The sequence below is a fragment of the Xenopus tropicalis genome, chromosome 7 (genome assembly GCF_000004195.4).
Source record: "Xenopus tropicalis strain Nigerian chromosome 7, UCB_Xtro_10.0, whole genome shotgun sequence".
Classification (NCBI taxonomy): domain Eukaryota; kingdom Metazoa; phylum Chordata; class Amphibia; order Anura; family Pipidae; genus Xenopus; species Xenopus tropicalis.
In genome coordinates this window covers 126,299,276-126,325,998 of record NC_030683.2, presented here as the reverse complement: position 1 = coordinate 126,325,998, position 26,723 = coordinate 126,299,276, and the positions used below count along the sequence as shown (strand labels likewise).

At 45.4% G+C, this 26,723-nt stretch overlaps 2 protein-coding genes across 3 annotated transcripts; both read left to right on the top strand.

The window, feature by feature from the left end:
* The first annotated feature begins 2,108 nt into the window (after positions 1–2,108).
* Positions 2,109–11,296, top strand: LOC116412212 (phospholipase A2 inhibitor and Ly6/PLAUR domain-containing protein-like). 2 transcript variants are annotated; one of them, XM_031905925.1, is made up of 5 exons: positions 2,109–2,212; positions 4,262–4,381; positions 5,003–5,149; positions 9,431–9,571; positions 10,769–11,296. In XM_031905925.1, exons 1-5 carry the CDS (start codon positions 2,167–2,169, stop codon positions 11,185–11,187), a joined length of 873 nt encoding a protein of 290 aa, XP_031761785.1. In that variant the 5' UTR covers positions 2,109–2,166; the 3' UTR covers positions 11,188–11,296. The 2 variants fall into 2 exon arrangements, with proteins under 2 accessions (XP_031761785.1, XP_031761784.1); XM_031905924.1 differs by having other exon boundaries at positions 10,766–11,296.
* Positions 11,297–22,320: 11,024 nt separating this feature from the next.
* On the top strand, positions 22,321–26,193 carry LOC116412444 (cysteine-rich venom protein 6-like). The gene is made up of 5 exons (XM_031906677.1): positions 22,321–22,437; positions 22,583–22,644; positions 24,580–24,624; positions 25,421–25,606; positions 25,942–26,193. The coding sequence occupies exons 2-5, from the start codon at positions 22,605–22,607 to the stop codon at positions 26,133–26,135; spliced, it is 465 nt and encodes a 154-aa protein (XP_031762537.1). The 5' UTR covers positions 22,321–22,437; positions 22,583–22,604; the 3' UTR covers positions 26,136–26,193.
* Positions 26,194–26,723: the final 530 nt, after the last annotated feature.

Genomic DNA, 26,723 nt, shown 5'->3' with positions numbered 1-26,723 from the left:
GTAAGAGCTTGATACGTAAAAACTCACCCACGTTCTATAGGGACTAAAAGTGGCCAAACACGGGCCGATTGTAGCTGCCAATATGGGTCCCTTACTGTAGATCGACTCGGCAGCTAATCGGCCCATGTAGGGGCACTACTGACGGGCCTGCCCGACCGATATCTGGCCTGAAATGTCCATCGGGCAGGTTAAAAAATGTAGTCGGATCAGGGACCGCATCGGCTCGTTGATGGGGTCCCCAAATCAACTGCCCCATTCCCAGCGTTCTAATTCAAATTTGCCTAAATTCTCCCGATATAGCCCACCCATAGGTGGAGATATCAGGAGAAGATCCGCTCGCTTGGCGACCTCATGTATGGCCAGCTTTCCAAGCATATTTACCAATTGGTGAACTCTAAGGGGCACATTTACTAAAAATTCGGGGGTTTTTTGGCCTTGAAAATCGATGAACTCATGGTATACATTCGACTTAAACTCGATCATTGCTGTATTTATAATGTCCCGATATTGCATGAATCGTTCGTACGAAAATGTCATGGTTTTCATGGTTAAATGATTCCCTTTTCTCTGTAATAATAAAACAGTACCTGTACTTGATCCCAACTAAGATATAATTACCCCTTATTGGGGGCAGAACAGCCCTATTGGGTTTATTTCATGGTTAAATGATTCCCTTTTCTCTGTAATAATAAAACAGTACCTGTACTTGATCCCAACTAAGATATAATTACCCCTTATTGGGGGCAGAACAGCCCTATTGGGTTTATTTCATGGTTAAATGATTCCCTTTTCTCTGTAATAATAAAACAGTACCTGTACTTGATCCCAACTAAGATATAATTACCCCTTATTGGGGGCAGAACAGCCCTATTGGGTTTATTTCATGGTTAAATGATTCCCTTTTCTCTGTAATAATAAAACAGTACCTGTACTTGATCCCAACTAAGATATAATTACCCCTTATTGGGGCAGAACAGCCCTATTGGGTTTATTTAATGGTTAAATGATTCCCTTTTCTCTGTAATAATAAAACAGTACCTGTACTTGATCCCAACTAAGATATAATTACCCCTTATTGGGGGTAGAACAGCCCTATTGGGTTTATTTCATGGTTAAATGATTCCATTTTCTCTGTAATAATAAAACAGTACCTGTACTTGATCCCAACTAAGATATAATTACCCCTTATTGGGGCAGAACAGTCCTATTGGGTTTATTTAATGGTTAAATGATTCCCTTTTCTCTGTAATAATAAAACAGTACCTGTACTTGATCCCAACTAAGATATAATTACCCCTTATTGGGGGCAGAACAGCCCTATTGGGTTTATTTCATGGTTAAATGATTCCATTTTCTCTGTAATAATAATGCAATGCAAAACAATCCTATTTGGTTTAATTAATGTCTTATTGATTTTTTAGTAGACTTAAGGTATGGAGATCCAAATTACAGAAAGGCTCCTTATCTGTAATACCCTTGGTCCCGAGCATTCTGGATAATGGGTCCTATACCTGTACTTCTAAAAGTAGTAGATACTTTTAGAAACCCATATGCTTGTGCTCCACATTAATGGCTGCTAAATGATCCAACAAGAACTCACCATTTCTTTCCTGACGTGGCCTAGCAGAACAGTCATTCTAGGAGAAACTAGACAGGTCTCAAGCCAGAGCTCAACACAAAGCCAGAGGTGGCTTGTTACAGTTGAAGTTTGCTGGCCCAACAAAGTGTCCTGACAGACAGAAGAAGTCTTATGGGTCTACTGGCTCTAAGCATCCCCACCATAAAGTCCAGTGAAACCTTTCTAGAAAAAGAAGGACTAGGACTATCTGTCCTAGGTTCAGGTCTATGATGGCTTCTTACAAACCTGGACTTGGTCAATGAGTCTTCTCCTAATTGTTTCTTATTGTTTAAGTTCTAATTGCCCTTTGCATTTGCGTATGACCGGATCAATCATAGCCTTAGTCACATTGCTGTGCAACACCAGTTTCTCTGCATGCAACTGAAGGTTGGTGATTATGCCGAAACCCAGAATTAAATGAAAACAAGAGGTGCTCGGGCTTGTCTGTGACTAATCTTCCCGCCCCAGCTACACCTACATTTAAACTTCTCCTTCCACCCGCATCCTCTCACTTGTCTGCATCGCTGTTGCTGTGGAACCTGCTAACAATGATATTCACAGTGGGGCTCCTGCTCTTGGTTCTTGTACCAACAGGTAAGAACTAACATTTATAAATGATTTCCATGGGGGTTATTCATGAAGAGGCCATAGAACAATGATATTTTGGTACAACGGATACTTTTTTGTCCATGATATTTATGGTTGAAATTACCTCCCTGCTCTAGAGAAGATAACAATTCTGTTTGGGGCTGCAGCTTTGAAGCCTGATACCCAAAGTCTCTTTTACATTTCTTTTTAATGGACTTTGGTTATAACTTGGGTTCAATATAATACTACTGAAGGTTGTCAGGCAAAGGGTTCTATTGGACACTTCTTTGCTTATTCCTCTACAAATTATCTTTTTGGTCCATTTGGTGAGGTTTCCATCTCAAAATGTTCTTCTCAGTGAGAAGGTAGACCTTCCCTTAGGGCGGTGATCCCCAACCAGGGACTCGGGGGGAACATGTTGCTCCCCAACCCCTTGGATGTTGCTCTCACTGCCCCCAAACCAGGGAGTTATTTTTGAATTCCTGACTTGGGGGCAAGTTTTGGTTGAATAAAAACAAGATTCCCTACCAAATAAAGCCCCTGTAAGCTGATAGGGTGCATAGAGGCTGCCTAATAGCCAATCACAGCCCTTATTTGGCTCCTCCATGAACTTTTATGGTGCTTGTGTTGCTCCCCAAGTCTTTTTACATTTCACTGTGGCTAACAAGTAAGAAAGGTTGGGGACCCCTGCCTTAGGGACAACCTATATAGTGTATTTAACGACCTCTGAAGTTCAAGGAGCAAAGAGCTTACTCATTTCCCCATTGGTAAATGCCAAGAGTCTTAACACGTTGGAGTTGACATTCGTATAATTGCTCTAATTTGATATCACAAATACCAATCTCCTCTCATTATTTATGTGCAACTCCCAAGAATCACTTTCTCCAATTATTAGGTTACTCGGTTACCTGATCTCTAAATACTTTCCCTATTCCTGAGCTACTATTACAAGACTCACATACCTCGCATACTCTGGATTATTTGGTATTGTTTGGACAGTTCGTCCATATCTATCTCCTGATTCTTCCAGAATTTATGATCAGGTTTCTTCCTTAGGTTATTTCTTCATGGATGGTCACTCCAACAGCAGAAACTTTAAAAACTAAACTGGTAAAGGGGATGGGAGGGTTAAACTATGAGGTTAGACTGTCAGGGTTGGGGTTGTTTTCTCTGGAACAGAGGCGCTTGCCAGGGGACATTAGGATTATAGACAGTGGGAGATATTTTTCCAGTAGAGAAGACAAAGAACCAGAACCTTTTAGAATTCAGGAACTGAAATGGTTCAGTGATGTTCTAGAGCACCCTGTGGCAGGTTCTCCTTAGAGCTGTGGAACATGTAGTGCCTTTCTAGTCATCTGAAAACAAAATGGCAGCTTGCTTCTGTTCAATGTTCTGCTAAAACAGTCTGAGATTAAAAAAATCTGGGTAAAAACAAGCTTTAGGATGGATTTTTTTTCCATCTTATGCCATATAGACAGAGAGAATGCTAAAGCAGAACCAACTAGAATGAAATATTCAATTTTAAAATGCCCATATTGTTTCAAAATATCATGTCAAAACCTTACAATCTATTTTGCCAGCCTGGAACAATTCACACAGTTATTGCTAGACATAGAAGTCACCAGGTACATCAGTGATCCCCAACCAGTGGCTCGGGGGGAACATGTTGCTCCCCAACCCCTTGGATGTTGCTCTCAGTGCCCCCAAACCAGGGAGTTATTTTTGAATTTCTGACTTGGGGGCACATTTTGGTTGAATAAAAAAAGCTGATAGGGTGCATAGAGGCTGCCTAATAGCCAATCACAGCCCTTATTTGGCTCCTCCATGAACTTTTATGGTGCTTGTGTTGCTCCCCAACTCTTTTTACATTTGTCTGTGGCTCATGAGTAAGAAAGGTTGGGGGGCCCTGAGGTAGAAGCACCCACCACCCTGTAGCGCCCTCTGTACTTGGCACACACTATTGCTTCTACAGTAAATGGCCCCCAGCCTTTGTGGTTCCACCATTCAGTGACCCCCAACATATTGGTTGAAACTGCCCGGTGTTTTCTCTTGCAGCTTCTTCTCTTTCCTGCATAACCTGCTCTGAGAAGAATGCCACGACTTGCCAAGGACCGAGCATGCCATGTAACAATACCGGGGCACAATGCGGCTCGTTATTGGTATCCATGACGACAGGTAATTTGATGTTTATTTATAACTTTATATGATTGCTGTCTGGCAATTAATAATGGTCAGAACATCTGTCCAATTTGTTATGTTTAGGACTTTTCTCCTACAATTTCAATCCGGAACGTACGATCAATATCAGAACGTTTGTCGAAAGACGGATAAAACCTGCACATGTATTAAAACTCGATATTATCTAATTTTTTGTCATTTTTCAAACTCGACTTTTCACTGCAAAAACTCGATTTTTTTCGAATAGTCGCGGTGAAACCTCGACTTTTGTAGCGTCAAAAATCCGAAACCTCCAAAGTTTTGCGGCAAAAGAACGATCCCCAAGGAACGGGACTTCTGCCGTTGACTTCTACATAAACTCGGCAAGTTTAACCTGACGGATTTTTGGCTTCTGATTGTTAGCCATTTAGACGCATAGTAAATCTCGAAAAAGTAGTATCGTTTTTGAGAAAAAAAAATCCGATGGTTAGTAAATGGGCCCCTATATGGGTATTGTTACAATTGTTACAATCTTTTATGTAATGGGTCTTCTCCAATCCTGGGGTGTAGGACAAAAGCTCCTCCCTTTGGCCTATCCTACAGCCCTGACTAATTTTACTCCTTATTTCTTGTTCTTAGATGGACAAACTCTGTGGCAAGTTGGCCGAGGATGTTTCCAGCAGGAGCAGTGCAACCAACCTATGGTTTTACGAATCTATAACTCCACAGGCAAGCAGGTTGTGTCCTGTTGTTCTGAAGACAATTGCACTCCCCCTGATCAAACATGTAAGTACCTACGTGCTCCTTATAAAAGTTGCTTGCTGAAGGCCAAGCCATAGGCAGAAGCTAAAGAGTTGAGAGCCCTCTTACTATACTGGTGCCATGGGCAATGATAAGTAACCAAAAATGAGGCGTTGGGCTCTCTGGGAACCCTCAAACTGGCCAACAAAAATGCCATTAAAAGTTGATAAAATCATCTCGCAAAGCCTTGCGCGTTTCGTGTCTAGCTGACACTTAATCATAGGCTTTGGACAATCATAGGCATCATGGACAATACTGTCCATGATGGAATCGGCCAGTGATGAGCAAGTGTTTGCAGCCAGAAGTAAAGATAGGCTGAAAGAATCATTAGATATATCAACAGCAGTAGGAAAAATATAACTTTTTGTAAAATAGATCTTCCAATAGAGGGAATTAGTGCAGGACTTCCTACAGCAGCAGAAGAAGGCTACATCTATAGAGGTATCAAAGTTAGTAGTGTATTGTACTGCTGCGCTGCAAGTTGGAGTGATATCCCCCCCAGTCACCCCCAGCAGCCGATCAGCAGAACAATGGGAAGGGAGCAAGATAGCAGCTCCCAGTAGGTATCAGAATAGCACTCAATAGTAAGAAATCCAAGTCCGGCTTGGGACTCCTCCAGTTACATGGGAGTAGGAGAAACAATAGGTTAGCTGAAAGCAGTTCTAATGTGTAGCGCTGGCTCCTTCTGAAAGCTCAGACTCAGGCACACTTTACTGCTGCGCTGCAAGTTGGAGTGATATCCCCCCCCTCACCCCCAGCAGCCGATCAGCAGAACAATGGGAAGGGGGCAAGATAGCAGCTCCCAGTAGGTATCAGAATAGCACTCAATAGTAAGAAATCCAAGTCCGGCTTGGGACTCCTCCAGTTACATGGGAGTAGGAGAAACAATAGGTGAGCTGAAAGCAGTTCTAATGTGTAGCGCTGGCTGAAAGCTCAGACTCAGGCACACTTTACTGCTGCGCTGCAAGTTGGAGTGATACCCCCCCCCCCCTCACCCCCAGCAGCCGATCAGCAGAACAATGGGAAGGGAGCAAGATAGCAGCTCCCAGTAGGTATCAGAATATCACTCAATAGTAAGAAATCCAAGTCCGGCTTGGGACTCCTCCAGTTACATGGGAGTAGGAGAAACAATAGGTTAGCTGAAAGCAGTTCTAATGTGTAGCGCTGGCTGAAAGCTCAGACTCAGGCACAAGGCACTGAGATGGCGCCTACACACCAATATTACAGCTACAAATACATTTGTTGGTACAAGAATAAAAGGTTAAATGGCAGAGGGAATTATTTGCTGTGTAACAGTGTCATTTAGAAATAAAAAGTACCCCATAAAATCATGGCAGTATCCGTTTAACTATGCATCCAGCCAGCTAAAAATCCAAATCTGACAATTCTGGCACGGTACTTTAAAGCTAATTAGCTGAATTGCTGAGCGCTTTATGGGAATGACAAGGTGCTGTTGGACTGCAGCCCAATGAAACCGAGTGCGGCACGCTGGCCCTCAGCCAGTTTGTTTCATGACTCGGAAACTTAATGTACGGCTGCTCCTGTGGGAAAGTGCACTCACTAACCTTCATTAATATTTATTAAAGGTTTCTGAGAACTTCAGGTGTTGGACACGTGGGTGCGGCGCTGAGAAACACTCTTACCTTGTGCTATCTCCTATACAATTGCCCATAGCTCTAACAACAGGGGGAAGATTTATTAAATGTCAGAGTTACACTATACTGAGGGTGTTGTGCAACTGCACCTCTCTTGCTGCTATACAGAAAAATGAAAACAGAGGGCGCCAGAGGTTCTTGCAAATAACAAGTGTTTATTAAAAACCCATAGGGTTACTCACAATACAGCTTCTCAGAGGCCAGTTGTACAGGCAACATCCCATACAGAGTGTAACACAGACTGACACTCCCCTGAGTACAGACTTGGCAGGAATCTCACTGCCCCTCTGCCCCACCCCATAATGGATCCCTCAGGGAATTCTCTATCCTGATTCCCTATTCACTGGGATCCCTACACTGCAGGCAATATGGCCTGGGAGAGATACCTCCAATCTGACTCTCCTATGTAGGAGCTCAGAACTGCTCTTTCTAGCTCAGCCCTAACTGCCTTACACCCCTAGAGTGGTACTGGTACGGGGGCCCAACCCTAACTGCCTTACACCCCTAGAGTGGTACTGGTACGGGGGCCCAACCCTAACTGCCTTACACCCCTAGAGTGGTACTGGTACGGGGGCCCAACCCTAACTGCCTTACACCCCTAGAGTGGTACTGGTACGGGGGCCCAACCCTAACTGCCTTACACCCCTAGAGTGGTACTGGTACGGGGGCCCAACCCTAACTGCCTTACACCCCTAGAGTGGTACTGGTACGGGGGCCCAACCCTAACTGCCTTACACCCCTAGAGTGGTACTGGTATAGGGGCCCAACACTAACTGCCTTACACCCCTAGAGTGGTACTGGTATGGGGGCTCAGCCCTAACTGCCTTACACCCCTAGAGTGGTACTGGTACGGGGGCCCAACCCTAACTGCCTTACACCCCTAGAGTGGTACTGGTACGGGGGCCCAACCCTAACTGCCTTACACCCCTAGAGTGGTACTATACAGGGGCCCAACTCTAACTGCCTTACACCCCTAGAGTGGTACTATACAGGGGCCCAACCCTAACTGCCTTACACCCCTAGAGTGGTACTATACAGGGGCCCAACCCTAACTGCCTTACACCCCTAGAGTGGTACTATACAGGGGCCCAACCCTAACTGCCTTACACCCCTAGAGTGGTACTATACAGGGGCCCAACTCTAACTGCCTTACACCCCTAGAGTGGTACTATACAGGGGCCCAACCCTAACTGCCTTACACCCCTAGAGTGGTACTATACAGGGGCCCAACCCTAACTGCCTTACACCCCTAGAGTGGTACTATACAGGGGCCCAACCCTAACTGCCTTACACCCCTAGAGTGGTACTATACAGGGGCCCAACCCTAACTGCCTTACACCCCTAGAGTGGTAATGGTACGGGGGCTACACCTGCCCCTATCTAATGCCTCATCCATGGGGCCCTGTTACCCGACTTTAACTCAGCCTGTGCCCCAGGCTCCCAACAACACCCACCCTGTTCCTGAGATGGAAGCAAATTCCTTTATATATATATTAAAGTGGCCACCCTACCTGCTAGCCAATAGCATCCATATGTTATTGAACTTACTCAGATTTAATGACCATATATCTCTTACAGTAGAGGACCAGAAACAATTCCAGGGAATGTATTAGTATCACTAGCCTCTCCCCCTTTTTATCCCAAAGTAACCAAATGGGGTCCATTGGGATTGTTCAGAGAGAATCTTCTAGTCTATGGCACCGTAAGTTTAAATTCCGAAACGACAGATGTCTGTTGAAGTGAAGATGAGCAAATATGACCCATTTTGGTTCCATTCTTGTTGAATAAATCACATAAAGTTGTTATTTTGAAACTTCATAAATCCACTGAAGGAGCATTTGCTATGAGTTTCTTTACTGCTATTCTTATGGGGCCATTTCTCATTGCCCAAATTTTTCACCAATTCCTTCTGGAATAATGACGCTTGATTCATAGGATGGTCCTGAAATGGACTCTACTGTCCCCCTATCAAACAGGCCATTGCTTCCCCCTGAATCCCCTTCTCTATGCGCTTTGGTCTTGTACCATAACAGCGCCCCCTGCCTTGCTGGATGTTTTACAACCAAAACTGCTCCACCCTTCCCTGCTATGCATAGAGCTGCTGCCCTTTCCCACTGCCAAAGTTGGACTGGGCCACTGGGGCATCAGGAAAAAACCCAGCCCTAGTGAGCCCCAGCGGGCCAGACCCGAACCCCCCAGGGTGCTCCCATGATCCGCAAGTCTCCCTCCCCCGATACACCGTAGGTGAGTTTCATTTAGGCATGTACAGAGGAGGGGGTCGGAGGGTATTGGGGGCTCCTGCGGGGGGGGGGGTGTGAAGGCAGCAGGGGCAAATGGGGGGTGCAGGGGCCCCTGAGGCAGAAGCCTCGGTGGGCCCTGTACCCCCCAGTCCAAACCTGACTGTGCCCAAAGGCAGAAATGGCAGGATAACCCCCAGTATATTCCCAAATAGATATAGGGGTGCAGCTCTGGCATTTATACCCCCCACCAGGGGTCCTGATCTGAGCCGCCCCCCTGCAGACCACTGCCTATTAGCATCCCATTATTTATATAAATCATTTATTACAATTAAAAATGAAAAAAATCTGATGTTGATCCTTCTCGCTTACAGTACCAGTCGATAACAACCAGCCCAACGGCATAACCTGCCCAACCTGTTTTTCCGTACAACCTAACGACTGTTCTACCGGGGATACGATAAATTGTGCCGGAGATGAGACCCAGTGCTTCTCACAAACCTTTACTGTGTCAGGTAAATACAGAGCAACATCAGAACCCTGGGAGCTTTTATATTCTACTATTATGTATATATTTTTTTCAAGGTTTACTTACCCTTTAAAGAACATGCAAACCATGAAGACTTCATAAGTGTTTCCAGTAGGTGGTGCTGGTGTTACAGAATCCATTGTACAGGTATAGGACCTGTTATCCAGAATGCTCGGGACCAAGGGTATTCCAGATAAGGGGTCTTTCTGTAATTTGGATCTCCATACCTAAAGTCTACTAACAAATCAATAAAACTTTATAAACCCAATAGGGCTGTTCTGCCCCAATAAGGGGTAATTATATCTTAGTTGGGATCAAGTACAGGTACTGTTTTATTATTACAGAGAAAAGGGAATCATTTAACCATTAAATAAACCCAATAGGGCTGTTCTGCCCCAATAAGGGGTAATTATATCTTAGTTGGGATCAAGTACAGGTACTGTTTTATTATTACAGAGAAAAGGGAATCATTTAACCATTAAATAAACCCAATAGGGCTGTTCTGCCCCCAATAAGGGGTAATTATATCTTAGTTGGGATCAAGTACAGGTACTGTTTTATTATTACAGAGAAAAGGGAATCATTTAACCATTAAATAAACCCAATAGGGCTGTTCTGCCCCCAATAAGGGGTAATTATATCTTAGTTGGGATCAAGTACAGGTACTGTTTTATTATTACAGAGAAAAGGGAATCATTTAACCATGAAATAAACCCAATAGGGCTGTTCTGCCCCAATAAGGGGTAATTATATCTTAGTTGGGATCAAGTACAGGTACTGTTTTATTATTACAGAGAAAAGGGAATCATTTAACCATTAAATAAACCCAATAGGGCTGTTCTGCCCCCAATAAGGGGTAATTATATCTTAGTTGGGATCAAGTACAGGTACTGTTTTATTATTACAGAGAAAAGGGAATCATTTAACCATGAAATAAACCCAATAGGGCTGTTCTGCCCCCAATAAGGGGTAATTATATCTTAGTTGGGATTAAGTACAATTAATCTGCTACTTAACTTTTCATTTTCATAATTACTCTATTCTATTTTTTTATTTTCTTTTAGATATTTGAAGTAGTAAAACACAACTAGAAATTATATTCATGAGCTTTTTAGATCAACTTGCCCTTTGTAAGATTTGCATTAAAGACCAAGTATTAATGACGCCTTTACTCTCCCAGCAGGACCCCCAACAGGAGTGACTGCAGTCTCTTTACAAGGTTGCGCCAATGGAAATCTCTGCACGTACGGCAATTACACCCTGAGCAGCGCATCATATAACGTAACCAACAGCATTTTCTGCTCCAATATTACTAGCAACTCAACCGCCAATGGGAACGCTGGAAACTCAACGAGCTATTTTACAACCCCCAATGGGAACACTGGAAACACGATGAGTTATTCTGCAACCACCAATGGAAATGATATAAATGCAGCCGGGCCCTTTGATGCCAATAACACCATGGGATATACATCTAACACTCCCGTTACTGTCAGTAGTGATATTAAGGATGAGAATCCTGCTGATGGCTGCAGTGGACTTCAGGGCCACGTTCTATTGCCTGCCGCTGCTCTGCTTCTACTGATGAACCTGTTATCGTAAACACAGTCAGGGCCCGTGAATAATGCCCCAGGGTGGGTACAATCTGTCGGAATCAATAGCATCCAATCAGAACTCTGCTATAATTAAGGTCTTAGACCAGTCAAAGCACTCACAGAAACGCTGCACTGAGTCCTCTATCAAAAGAAACACAGGATTTCTTGTCTCCTTTTGTGTAAACATGTTCTTCTGTGTCAGACTTCCTCTCTTTTAGGGCTCATTCAGGTTTGGGACTTGAGTCTGCTCAGTTCTCTCCTGCTCCCCCCTTCCATAAGAATGCATAAGAACTCTCTACCCCCTCCCTTAGGAATGTGTGATCTGAGCTTCCAATGGCGATAACTGCAGCAGGAAGCTACCAAGACCAAGCTAAAATGGCAGCTGCTCAAAGGAAGCGTCTAGGGTTGTTACTCAGGTATAGTAAAGCTTTCTGCAGAATATAGTGTTCTAGGTGGCACTTAAATATAGGGTTCTAGGTGGCACTAATGTGGCATATCTATTGGCAGTAAAATGCCAAAATGACTTTCCTTCTCCTTAACCTGGTTGCTATGGGTTACTACACTGGAGCAGCTTTTGCCTAATTTACAAAAAAAAAAAAAACATAAATAAAAAAAGTTAAAAACACTGTTCATAAGAGGGAGAATTGTTCTTTAGGGCAAACTCAGAAGTTTGATATGGTTATTCCGCTTTCAGTCACACAGTTACTATAATATTTTATATTTGGGGCAAATTCTAGGTGTGGCTCCGGCGGGAGTATATAAGGCTCCCTATACTGTGAAAGGATTCGCTGAGTGACCCCTACACAGCCAATTAGATGGTTGCTTTCCAAACAGGTGACCGACACCATCGAACCTGGGCACTTGGGGCTCAGCAGGAAACAATGGAAGGGTCCCGGCTTCATTTAATTCAATACAATTAGCGTAGCCGCCTCGAGCCTATACATTTATTGATAACCAATTGGATTGTTGCTTCAGGGGCAGAGCTAATGACTTGACCTGAATTGGTTTATATTTGGGTGCTATTTAAGGGGATATTGGTTAATGGCACGTGGCTAAAAAGGGTGCTCCCCAAACCCTTGGGTCAGTGATCCCCAACAAGGGGCTCGGGGGTAACATGTCCCCCTTTGATGTTGCTCCCAGTGGCCTCAAAGTAGGTGCCATTTTTACATTTCTGGCTTGGAGGCAAGTTTTGGAAGCCCAGAGACACAGTTTTACCCCAAGCAGAACCTCCTGCAGGCCAGCAGACCCCATGGGACTACCAACAGCCAATCATAGCCCTTATTTGGCACCCCCAAATAACTGTTTTCATGCTTGTGTGGCTCCCCAACACTTTTTACATCTGTGTGTGGCTCACAAGTAAAACAGGTTGGGGATCCCTGGCTTGGAGGCAAGTTTGGGCGGCATAAAAACCAGGGGTACTGCCAAACAGAGCCTCCTTTATGCTGCCAGTTCATATAGGGGCTACCAAATAGCCAATCACAGCCCCCAGTCATGACTGTGACTGACAAAGGTGAACATTTTTGCTCTGTGAGGCTACAATTTTATTGTTATTGTTGTTCTTGATTCCTTATCTTTTTATTAAATCCCTCTCCTATTCATATTCCAGTCTCTCATTCAAACAACTCCCTGGTTGCTATGGTAATTTGAACCCTAGCAACCAGATAACTGCAGAGTTGTTGAACAAAAAGCAAAATAATGAATAAAGTAAAAAATAATAAAAAAAAATGAAGACCACATTAGTTTGAGTTATACAGGAGGCTACAGGGTTACAGAGAGGGGTCCGCTGAGACTGAAGCCCACTTTACTGGCTATCCAGTGTCCTGCAGATTACATTACATTAACATTTATTTATAAAGCACCAACATATTCCGCAGCGCTGTACAATAAGTGGGTTCCATACATTGGACATACAGAGTAACATATAAAGCAATCAATAACCGATACAGGAGGTGAAGGGAGCCCTGCCCAAAAGAGCTTACACTCTACATTATTATTATTAACATTTATTTATAAAGCGCCAACATATCCCGCAGCGCTGTACAATAAGTGGGTTACATACATTGGACATACAGAGTAACATATAAAGCAATCAATAACCGATACAGGAGGTGAAGGGAGCCCTGCCCAAAAGAGCTTACACTCTACATTATTATTATTATTAACATTTATTTATAAAGCGCCAACATATCCCGCAGCGCTGTACAAACGTGGGTTCCATACATTGGGCATACAGAGTAACATATAAAGCAATCAGTAACCGATACAAGAGGTGAAGAGGGCCCTGCCCAAAAGAGCTTACAATCTACAAGGATCAGTGAATACTCCCTGCTGATTGGCTGCAGTTCAAGCCAATGACGCACCTTTCATTATATTGCACCCTATGGACAGGATACATTATGGAGATCAATAAAGCTTTCTGCAACAATTACATTGTGTCCTTAGGTTTAATTTATCATCTATGAAAAAGCCATTATGTAGATGGACATTCCCCTCCAGCTTCAAAGGCAGAATTAATATTGCACTTATCTCTACAATCTGCGCAGACGCCTTCCATAATGAGTCCTAGGCTGGGATTCTGACTCCAGAAGCTCTGTACCTCGTGCCAAATTAATATTTACCTATAAATAAAGAGAATATATAATTACAACCATCAGCTGAATTCATTACAGGCCTGTGCTTTATACAAGATAACAGTAGAGTAATTGCTATGAGACTATACTCTTCTCTCAGCTTGGGGGGGTTCTGTCCCTTTACTCATCCGAGTAAGTATCCTGTGCAAGTAGCAAAGGTGTAACCTCTATTTCAGCTCAATAGCTGCCTTCCCAGACTGGTACCAGTAGAACATGGGCTATACTGGGCTCTCTTACCCAGAATGGGCCTTCGCTAAGTGGAAGAGGAAGGTGAGGGTGTTGTACAACTACACCTCTCTTGCTGCTATACTGAAAAATAAAGACAGAGGGCGCCAGAGGTTCTTGCAAATAACAAAATAGCAAGTGTTTATTGAACCCCACAGGGTTACCCCACTCCGCCAGGAAGGGCAGTGGGGTAGCAACAAAGGAGGGCAGGGGGAATCGGGATTAGCGGGGCCTCCAGATTTTTTCCCGGTGTCTCGTCAGTCTGACCCTGCTGGTGTTGGAAAACTACAGTACATATCCACCATCCACCATGTTCCGCACACCTTTTATGTGTCCTGCTGTTCTTCTTGGTTGTGTTCCATTCTATACCATGTCACCACTCCCATAAGCCCTTATTTTTAACAAATGTTTGTTAATCATCAAAAGTAGAAATTGCTGCAGCCCTGTCTGTCCTTCCTGACTCCAAGATGGCAATCGGACCAGTCCCTGGGGCAACTTGTACTGAGAGCTATCTCCCCTACCCCTGTATTCCCTCACTTGTACTGAGAGCTATCTCCCCTACCCCTGTATTCCCTCACTTGTACTGAGAGCTATCTCCCCTACCCCTGTATTCCCTCACTTGTACTGAGAGCTATCCCCCCTACCCCTGTATTCCCTCACTTGTACTGAGAGCTATCTCCCCCTACCCCTGTATTCCCTCACTTGTACTGAGAGCTATCCCCCCTACCCCTGTATTCCCTCACTTGTACTGAGAGCTATCCCCCTACCCCTATATTCCCTCACTTGTACTGAAAGCTATCTCCCCCTACCCCTGTATTCCCTCCACTTGTACTGAGAGCTATCCCCCTACCCCTGTATTCCCTCACTTGTACTGAGAGCTATCTCTCCTACCCCTGTACTTCCCTCACTTGTACTGAGAGCTATCTCCCCTACCCCTGTATTCCCTCACTTGCACTGAGAGCTATCCCCCCTACCCCTGTATTCCCTCACTTGTACTGAGAGCTATCTCCCCTACCCCTGTATTCCCTCACTTGTACTGAGAGCTATCCCCCCTACCCCCTGTATTCCCTCACTTGTACTGAGAGCTATCCCCCCTACCCCCTGTATTCCCTCACTTGTACTGAGAGCTATCTCCCCTACCCCTGTATTCCTCACTTGTACTGAGAGCTATCTCCCCTACCCCTGTATTCCCTCACTTGTACTGAGAGCTATCCCCCCTTACCCCTGTATTCCCTCACTTGTACTGAGAGCTATCCCCCCTACCCTGTATTCCCTCACTTGTACTGAGAGCTATCCCCCCTCCCCTGTATTCCCTCACTTGTACTGAGAGCTATCTCCCCTACCCCTGTATTCCCTCACTTGTACTGAGAGCTATCCCCCCTACCCCTGTATTCCCTCACTTGTACTGAGAGCTATCTCCCCTACCCCTGTATTCCCTCACTTGTACTGAGAGCTATCCCCCTACCCCTGTATTCCCTCACTTGTACTGAGAGCTATCCCCCCTACCCCTGTATTCCCTCACTTGTACTGAGAGCTATCTCCCCATACCCCTGTATTCCCTCACTTGTACTGAGAGCTATCTCCCCTACCCCTGTATTCCCTCACTTGTACTGAGAGCTATCTCCCCTACCCCTGTATTCCCTCACTTGTACTGAGAGCTATCCCCTACCCCTGTATTCCCCACTTGTACTGAGTCCCTACCTTCCCTCACTTGTACTGAGAGCTATCTCCCCTACCCCTGTATTCCCTCACTTGTACTGAGAGCTATCTCCCCTACCCCTGTATTCCCTCACTTGTACTGAGAGCTATCTCCCCTACCCCTGTATTCCCTCACTTGTACTGAGAGCTATCTCCCCTACCCCTGTATTCCCTCACTTGTACTGAGAGCTATCCCCCTACCCCTGTATTCCCTCACTTGTACTGAGAGCTATCTCCCCTACCCCTGTATTCCCTCACTTGTACTGAGAAGCTATCTCCCCTACCCCTGTATTCCCTCACTTGTACTGAGAGCTATCCCCCCTACCCCTGTATTCCCTCACTTGTACTGAGAGCTATCCCCCCCTACCCCTGTATTCCCTCACTTGTACTGAGAGCTATCTCCCCTACCCCTGTATTCCCTCACTTGTACTGAGAGCTATCCTCTCCTACCCCTGTATTCCCTCACTTGTACTGAGAGCTATCTCCCTACCCCTGTATTCCCTCACTTGTACTGAGAGCTATCCCCCCTACCCCTGTATTCCCTCACTTGTACTGAGAGCTATCTCCCCTACCCCTGTATTCCCTCACTTGTACTGAGAGCTATCTCCCCTACCCCTGTATTCCCCTCACTTGTACTGAGAGCTATCTCCCCATACCCCTGTATTCCCTCACTTGTACTGAGAGCTATCTCCCCTACCCCTGTATTCCCTCACTTGTACTGAGAGCTATCTCCCCTACCCCTGTATTCCCTCACTTGTACTGAGAGCTATCTCCCATACCCCTGTATTCCCTCACTTGTACTGAGAGCTATCTCCCCTACCCCTGTATTCCCTCACTTGTACTGAGAGCTATCTCCCCTACCCCTGTATTCCCTCACTTGTACTGAGAGCTATCTCCCATACCCCTGTATTCCCTCACTTGTACTGAGAGCTATCTCCCATACCCCTGTATTCCCTCACTTGTACTGAGAGCTATCTCCCCTACCCCTGTATTCCCTCACTTGTACTGAGAGCTATCTCCCCTACCCCTGTATTCCCTCACTTGTACTGAGAGCTATCTCCCCTACCCCTGTATTCCCTCACTTGTACTGAGAGCTATCTCCCATACCCCTGTATTCCCTCACTTGTACTGAGAGCTATCCCCCTACCCCTGTATTCCCTCACTTGTACTGAGAGCTATCTCCCCTACCCCTGTATTCCCTCACTTGTACTGAGAGCTATCCCCCCTACCCCTGTATTCCCTCACTTGTACTGAGAGCTATCCCCCATACCCCTGTATTCCCTCACTTGTACTGAGAGCTATCTCCCCTACCCCTGTATTCCCTCACTTGTACTGAGAGCTATCTCCCCTACCCCTGTATTCCCTCACTTGTACTGAGAGCTATCCCCCTACCCCTGTATTCCCTCACTTGTACTGAGAGCTATCTCCCCTACCCCTGTATTCCCTCACTGTACTGAGAGCTATCTCCCATACCCCTGTATTCCCCTCACTTGTACTGAGGCTATCTCCCCTACCCCTGTATTCCCTCACTTGTACTGAGAGCTATCTCCCCTACCCCTGTATTCCCTCACTTGTACTGAGAGCTATCTCCCCTACCCCTGTATTCCCTCACTTGTACTGAGAGCTATCTCCCTACCCCCTGTATTCCCTCACTTGTACTGAGAGCTATCCCCTCCCCTGTATTCCCTCACTTGTACTGAGAGCTATCTCCCCTACCCCTGTATTCCCTCACTTGTACTGAGAGGCTATCCCCCCACCCCTGTATTCCCTCACTTGTACTGAGAGCTATCTCCCATACCCCTGTATTCCTCACTTGTACTAAGAGCTATCCCCCTACCCCTGTATTTCCCTCACTTGTACTGAGAGCTATCCCCCTACCCCTGTATTCCCTCACTTGTACTGAGAGCTATCTCCCCTACCCCTGTATTCCCTCACTTGTACTGAGAGCTATCTCCCCTACCCCTGTATTCCCTCACTTGTACTGAGAGCTATCTCCCCTACCCCTGTATTCCCTCACTTGTACTGAGAGCTATCCCCCCTACCCCTGTATTCCCTCACTTGTACTGAAGCTATCCCCCTACCCTGTATTCCCTCACTTGTACTGAGAGCTATCTCCCCTACCCCTGTATTCCCTCACTTGTACTGAGAGCTATCTCCCCTAACCCCTGTATTCCCTCACTTGTACTGAGAGCTATCCCCCCTACCCCTGTATTCCCTCACTTGTACTGAGAGCTATCCCCCTACCCCCTGTATTCCCTCACTTGTACTGAGAGCTATCTCCCTACCCCTGTATTCCCTCACTTGTACTGAGAGCTATCTCCCATACCCCCTGTATTCCCTCACTTGTACTGAGAGCTATCTCCCCTACCCCTGTATTCCCTCACTTGTACTGAAGAGCTATCCCCTACCCCTGTATTCCCTCACTTGTACTGAGAGCTATCCCCCCTACCCCTGTATTCCCCACTTTGTACTGAGAGCTATCTCCCCTACCCCTGTATTCCTTCACTTGTACTGAGAGCTATCTCCCATAACCCTGTATTCCCTCACTTGTACTGAGAGCTATCCCCCTACCCCTGTATTCCCTCATTGTACTGAGAGCTATCTCCCACACCCCTGTATTCCCTCACTTGTACTGAGACTATCCCCCCTTACCCCTGTATTTCCTCACTTGTACTGAGAGCTATCCCCCTACCCCTGTATTCCTCACTTGTACTGAGGCTATCTCCCCATAACCCTGTATTCCTCACTTGTACTGAGAGCTATCCCCCCTACCCCTGTATTCTTCACTTGTACTGAGAGCTATCTCCCACTACCCCTGTATTCCCTCACTTGTACTGAGAGCTATCTCCCCTACCCCTGTATTCCCTCACTTGTACTGAGAGCTATCCCCCATACCCCTGTATTCCCTCACTTGTACTGAGAGCTATCTCCCCTACCCCTGTATTCCCTCACTTGTACTGAGAGCTATCTCCCCTACCCCTGTATTCCCTCACTTGTACTGAGAGCTATCTCCCCTACCCCTGTATTCCCTCACTTGTACTAAGAGCTATCCCCTACCCCTGTATTCCACTTGTACTGAGAGTATCCCCCTACCCTGTATTCCCTCACTTGTACTGAGAGCTATCCCCCATACCCCTGTATTCCCTCACTTGTACTGAGAGCTATCCCCCTACCCCTGTATTCCCTCACTTGTACTGAGAGCTATCTCCCCTACCCCTGTATTCCCTCACTTGTACTGAGAGCTATCCCCCTACCCCTGTATTCCCTCACTTGTACTGAGAGCTATCCCCCCTACCTGTATTCCCTCACTTGTACTGAGAAGCTATCCCACCTACCCCCTGTATTCCCCTCACTTGTACTGAGAGCTATCCCACCTACCCCTGTATTCCCTCACTTGTACTGAGAGCTATCCCCCTACCCTGTATTCCCTCACTTGTACTGAGAGCTATCCCCCTACCCCTGTATTCCCTCACTTGTACTGAGAGCTATCCCCCCTACCCCTGTATTCCCTCACTTGTACTGAGAGCTATCCCCCCTACCCCTGTATTCCCTCACTTGTACTGGAGCTATCCCCTCCCTGTATCCCTCCTTGTACTGAAGCTATCCCCCCTACCCCTGTATTCCCTCACTTGTACTGAGAGCTATCCCCCCTACCCCTGTATTCCCTCACTTGTACTGAGAGCTATCCCCCCTACCCCTGTATTCCCTCACTTGTACTGAGAGCTATCTCCCCCTACCCCTGTATTCCCTCACTTGTACTGAGAGCTATCCCCCCTACCCCTGTATTCCCTCACTTGTACTGAGAGCTATCCCCCCTACCCCTGTATTCCCTCACTTGTACTGAGAGCTATCCCCCCTACCCCTGTATTCCCTCACTTGTACTGAGAGCTATCTCCCCTACCCCTGTATTCCCTCACTTGTACTGAGAGCTATCTCCCCTACCCCTGTATTCCCTCACTTGTACTGAGAGCTATCTCCCCTACCCCTGTATTCCCTCACTTGTACTGAGAGCTATCCCCCCTACCCCTGTATTCCCTCACTTGTACTGAGAGCTATCTCCCCTACCCCTGTATTCCCTCACTTGTACTGAGAGCTATCCCCCCTACCCCTGTATTCCCTCACTTGTACTGAGAGCTATCCCCCCTACCCCTGTATTCCTCACTTGTACTGAGAGCTATCCCCCCTACCCCTGTATTCCCTCACTTGTACTGAGAGCTATCTCCCCTACCCCTGTATTCCCTTCACTTGTACTGAGAGCTATCCCCCCTACCCCTGTATTCCCTCACTTGTACTGAGAGCTATCCCCCCTACCCCTGTATTCCCTCACTTGTACTGAGAGCTATCCCCCCTACCCCTGTATTCCCTCACTTGTACTGAGAGCTATCTCCCCTACCCCTGTATTCCCTCACTTGTACTGAGAGCTATCTCCCCTACCCCTGATCCCTCACTGTACTGAGAGCTATTCCCCTACCCCTGTATTCCCTCACTTGTACTGAGAGCTATCTCCCCTACCCCTGTATTCCCTCACTTGTACTGAGAGCTATCTCCCCTACCCCTGTATTCCCTCACTTGTACTGAGAGCTATCCCCCCTACCCCTGTATTCCCTCACTTGTACTGAGAGCTATCTCCCCTACCCCTGTATTCCCTCACTTGTACTGAGAGCTATCTCCCCTACCCCTGTATTCCCTCACTTGTACTGAGAGCTATCCCCCTACCCCTGTATTCCCTCACTGTACTGAGAGCTATCCCCCCTACCCCTGTATTCCCTCACTTGTACTGAGAGCTATCTCCCCTACCCCTGTATTCCCTCACTTGTACTGAGAGCTATCTCCCCTACCCCTGTATTCCCTCACTTGTACTGAGAGCTATCTCCCCTACCCCTGTATTCCCTCACTTGTACTGAGAGCTATCTCCCCTACCCCTGTATTCCCTCACTTGTACTGAGAGCTATCTCCCCTACCCCTGTATTCCCTCACTTGTACTGAGAGCTATCCCCCCTACCCCTGTATTCCCTCACTTGTACTGAGAGCTATCTCCCCTACCCCTGTATTCCCTCACTTGTACTGAGAGCTATCTCCCCTACCCCTGTATTCCCTCACTTGTACTGAGGGCTATCCCCCCTACCCCGTGTATTCCCCTCACTTGTACGTGAGAGCTAGGCCCCCCTACCCCTGTATCCCTCGCACTTGATACTGAAGAAGCTATCTCCCCTACCCCTGTATTCCCTCACTTGTACTGAGAGGCTATCTCCCCTACCCCTGTATTCCCTCACTAGTGTACTGAGACGCTATCTCCCCTACCCCTGTATTCCCTCACTTGTACTGAGAGCTATCTCCCCTACCCCTGGTATTCCCTCACTTGTACTGAGAGCTATCTCCCCTAACCCCTGTATTCACCTCACTTGTACTGAAGAGCTATCCTCCCTACCCCTGTATTCCCTGCACTTGTACTGAGAGCTATCCCCCCTACCCCTGTATTCCCTCACTTGTACTGGAGCTATGCTCCCTACCCCTGTATTCCCTCACTGACTGAGAGCTATCTCCCATACCCCTGTATTCCCTCACTTGTACTGAGATCTATCTCCCATACCCCTGTATTCCCTCACTTGTACTGAGATCTATCTCCCATACCCCTGTATTCCCTCACTTGTACTGAGAGCTATCTCCCCCTACCCCTGTATTCCCTCACTTGTACTGAGAGCTATCTCCCCTACCCCTGTATTCCCTCACTTGTACTGAGATCTATCTCCCCTACCCCTGTATTCCCTCACTTGTACTGAGAGCTATCTCCCCTACCCCTGTATTCCCTCACTTGTACTGAGATCTATCTCCCCTACCCCTGTATTCCCTCACTTGTACTGAGATCTATCTCCCCTACCCCTGTATTCCCTCACTTGCTAAATACCCACCCAACCCCTTCTTGTACCTATATAATGTATCAGCCAGTACGACTGATTCGGGGAGGGAATCCCACAACCTCACAGCTCTCACTGTAACAAACCCTTTCTGAATATTTAACCGGAACCTCCCTTCTTCTAAACGGAGTGGGTGCCCTCGTGCCCGTTGGAAGGCCCTACTGGTAAATAAAACATTAGAGAGGTTATTATATGATCCCCTTATATATTTATACATAGTTATCATATCACCCCTTAAGCGCCCCTTCCCCAGTGTAAACAGACCCAACTGGGCCAGACTTTCCCCATAACTGAGACTTCCCATACCCTTTACCAGCTTAGTTGCCCTTCTCTGGACCCTCTCTAACTCAATAATGTCCAGTCTGGCACTGAAGCTTCTTGCTTTCAATATCTGGAACATTGTAGTGTTTTTCTAAATTATTTTCCCCAATCCCAAGCAAGTCTGAATTAGACCTCTTTTGCCTTAAGGAAACCTCTTATTGCCAATATATCACCACGTTGGCTTATTGAACTGCCACTGCTGGGATAAATGCCAATGGCAAAATGGGTAGAACTGATTTATGAACTTTTTAATTGGCTGTTTGCTTAATTTTCTCTAATAACTTCTAATGGAGACTATAAGATCAGAAAGCTCAGTAATGTAAATAAGGGAAGCGACAGAACAAGCCGACAAAGAGAGACGCCAACGCCACGTTCCACCATCCCTCAGTCTGGGCCACACATCAGCCACCTTATAAAGCCTCAGGTTCGTAAGGTTCCAGAGAAGCTTTGGATCGGTTCTTACAAGCGGTAAGAGAAACCCAGACCTTTTACAATGACATTAAAACAGTTCTTTGTTATAGCATATTGTAAATCATTTGCGACCCGGAGTATTTCTTCCGTAGGAAATTGTATCCTTCATTTTTGCTTATTCAGCAATTACCGTCTTTTTCAGATCTGCCGGCAAAACCAAGAGGATGAAGAACTTTGGTGCAGTGGGACTTGTGATAATATTCGGTAAGATTTCAAGATCATTTTGCAATTATGAATTGCTTGGTTATTTTATTAGACTGTTACATCTAATAACTTTAGATATTGAGCATGTTGCTGAAGTTGTACAGGTGTAGGACCCATTATCCAGAATGCTTGGGACCTGGGGTTTTCTAGATACCATACCATATCTCCATAACATTAACCCAATAGGATTGTTTTGCCTCCAATAAGGATTAATTATATCTTAGTTGGGATCAAATTCAGATACTGTTTTATTATTACAGAGAAAAGGGAATCATTTAACCATTAAATAAACCCAATAGGGCTGTTCTGCCCCCAATAAGGGGTAATTATATCTTAGTTGGGATCAAATTCAGATACTGTTTTATTATTACAGAGAAAAGGGAATCATTTAACCATTAAATAAACCCAATAGGGCTGTTCTGCCTCCAATAAGGGGTAATTATATCTTAGTTGGGATCAAGTACAGGTACTGTTTTATTATTACAGAGAAAAGGGAATCATTTAACCATGAAATAAACCCAATAGGGCTGTTCTGCCCCAATAAGGGGTAATTATATCTTAGTTGGGATCCAGTACAGGTACTGTTTTATTATTACAGAGAAAAGGGAATCATTTAACCATTAAATAAACCCAATAGGGCTGTTCTGCCCCAATAAGGGGTAATTATATCTTAGTTGGGATCCAGTACAGGTACTGTTTTATTATTACAGAGAAAAGGGAATCATTTAACCATGAAATAAACCCAATAGGGCTGTTCTGCCCCAATAAGGGGTAATTATATCTTAGTTGGGATCCAGTACAGGTACTGTTTTATTATTACAGAGAAAAGGGAATCATTTAACCATGAAATAAACCCAATAGGGCTGTTCTGCCCCAATAAGGGGTAATTATATCTTAGCTGGGATCAAGTACAGGTACTGTTTTATTATTACAGAGAAAAGGGAATCATTTAACCATTAAATAAACCCAATAGGGCTGTTCTGCCCCAATAAGGGGTAATTATATCTTAGTTGGGATCAAGTACAGGTACTGTTTTATTATTACAGAGAAAAGGGAATCATTTAACCATTAAATAAACCCAATAGGGCTGTTCTGCCCCAATAAGGGGTAATTATATCTTAGTTGGGATCAAGTACACGGTACTGTTTTATTATTACAGAGAAAAGGGAATCATTTAACCATTAAATAAACCCAATAGGGCTGTTCTGCCCCCAATAAGGATTAATTATACCCTAGTTGGCATCAAAAATCTAAGTTTTTTTTATTAAAATGGAGTCTATGGCAGACAGCCTTCCTGTATATTTCTAGATAAAGGGTTTCCAGATAACAGATCCCATACCTGTATTTAGATGTTATATTTACCAGTAGATTGTGCCAATTAAAAGCTCATGCTTATAGATTCCTATAAAACAGACTGGAACTATGGAAGCCTAAGGAGAAGCCAAATGACTTGGTTGAAGCCCACTCCAGACAGGTATGGAACAGTAGATAGTCATGAAGGATAGGCATTGGGATTCATCCACCACAGACTGCAACAGAACTTTGCTTTTGGTCTCCAGAGAAGGTCTCCATGTCCAACCCTTCACACAGCACCCCTTGTGGCCATAGAGTGCTATTATTCTAAGATCCATGGAGAAGGCAAGTAGGGCTGCCTGTCCGATGTATGCAGGTAATATACAGGGAAGATAAAATAAGTCCTTTACGACCCCTTATAACTCTTTCTTGAGTATAATTACCAGTTACTAATGGATTCCTGTTTAAATACTGACACATATAACCAATGCCTAACTGAGAAACTGCTTTCTCCCTATACTGAGATGTCTACGAAGGAACAGAGATACCCAGACTAAGTTCTCCTTGTGTTTCTTATATCATTTTCCCCTCAAATACCTAGTCTGACTACTAATGTATCTGTCTTTTACCCCATGGTTTCAGCTGCCCCCCTGCTTCTTCTGAATGCAGACGAATTTGACGAGACGGGTAATCATTTTCATCATATTTTCATATAAAAAAGGTGGAATCACTGGGGGGGGCTAAAATGTTACACCCCCAGTGAATAACATGGCTTACTAATACCCCGGGCTGCTCCTATTAGCAGAAAATCTCACCAGCCCAGGATACGTTGTACTAAGTTTGCCCAGGAGCAGTAACCCATAGCAACCAATAAGATGTTTGCTTTTAAACAGGTGACCGGTAAATGCTTTCTACTGATTGGTTGCTATGGGTTACTGCTTCTGGGCAATCCTGGGTTAGATTCTTAGGGTTATCAGCCTCTAATCTGGTTTGATTCCCTCTGGCTACTCCTTGTAAACCCGGACAAGTCAACATACTTAGGGGCATTATTACAGTGCGTAAGCCAACATCCCCGGTCATGTTGCCCAAAGCAACCAATATGATCTTTGATTTTGTTTTCTAACTTGTAGGTGACCGTTCAAATCTAATTGCTGATTGGTTGCTAGGGTCAACACCACCGGTGATGTTGGCTTACACACTATTAATAAATATGCCCCCGAGTCTGCCTGTAATGGCTGCCGAAAATCCTATGGGAGAAAACCGCTATAGATATGATTCCCATTCCCATTGGACGTTACTGTGGCTGTAACTCCAGCAAATAAATCATGTGATTCTTTGAAACCAAGTGAGTGGGATACTTTCCCTTTATTTGGGTTCTTCAATGAATATTGGCTCTTGTTTATGGATTATTGGTGCCCAAAAAATACCCCTTTTCCATAGAGCCTCTATATTTATTTGTGCTCCATTGTGTTTCCTTTGACAGAGTGCCCCCCACACATGCATTATTCCAAATGTGGCTCCAGTTGCCCTTTGACGTGTGAGAACTTCAATAGCGGCACGTCGTGTGGGAATGATTGCACTGAGGGATGTTTCTGCAATAAAGGCTACATTCTGCACCCCGATATCCCCATGCTGTGTGTGGAAGAGCAGCAGTGCCCCATATGCGCAGGTACACATATCCCTTTATCTTGTGTATAAACATTACTTCTATTACTTGAGCCGCCATTTTGTGATGGTTTGTGTGCCCTCAGAGATCAGCTGACAGGAAGTGAAGCAGCTCTAACTGTAACAGGAAGTAGTGTGGGAGCAACAGGCAGAACTCTGCCCATTCATTGGCTGATGGGGCCTAGCATGTATGTGTGCCTTGGCTTGTTTGTGTGCACTGTGACTCCTATGATCCCAGGGGGCGGCCCTTAGTACTTAAAATGGCAGTTTCTAATAATGATATTTTATGATTGTTAAGATTTGTGAGACATTTTGTGGGTTCTTGTGTTCACGTGACAGGAGGGAAGTGCACGTGTGAGCACGAAAACAGAGATTTCAACGGGTGCGGCAGTCGCTGTCCCATAAACTGCCAGAACCGCAACAACTTCGCTCCTTGCGCCAATGAATGCGTTGATGGCTGTTTCTGTAAGGAGGGCTATTTCTCTAACCGCCGAGGGGACTGCATCCCGGAAGACGACTGTGATGTCGAATGATTTTCTGCTTCAATTTCATGTGAAAACACAGCAAATAAAACCACAGTCATAAAGGCAATATTGTCTGTTTTTCTTTTTTTATTCCTAATCCTAATCTGGGACCTTTATAGATGTGGCCAAATCCCGGCTCCATTATTTGTATAAAGCTGTTGAGGAACAAGAAGTTCACACTCTGAACACCAATGGAAGTGGTTAAGAAACAATGCTCACACCAAATCTGACGCGTTTTGCATCTCAGCCATTCTGTCTGTATTTACTCACCGTGCTGATCCAGTGGTCTGGGTGCAGCGTCTCAGACCCGTAGCAAGGGGAGACCCAGCAGTCACAAGAACAATTTCTCAGATGAGTGCGCATTTCGAACACCAATGGAAGTGGTTAAGAAACAATGAATCCCACCGTTTTTATATTACCTTTTTCTATCCATACAGTACACTCAACCATACGCGTAAGTAAGGCCTATGGTTTTTTAGTGATTGTGGAACCATGGGCTCAACAGGTGGCCAAAGGATAGGTTGAGACCTAATACATCTATGAATATGATTTCCCATGATCTCCTTAGGCACGACCAGGTGGGGGCTAAAGCACACT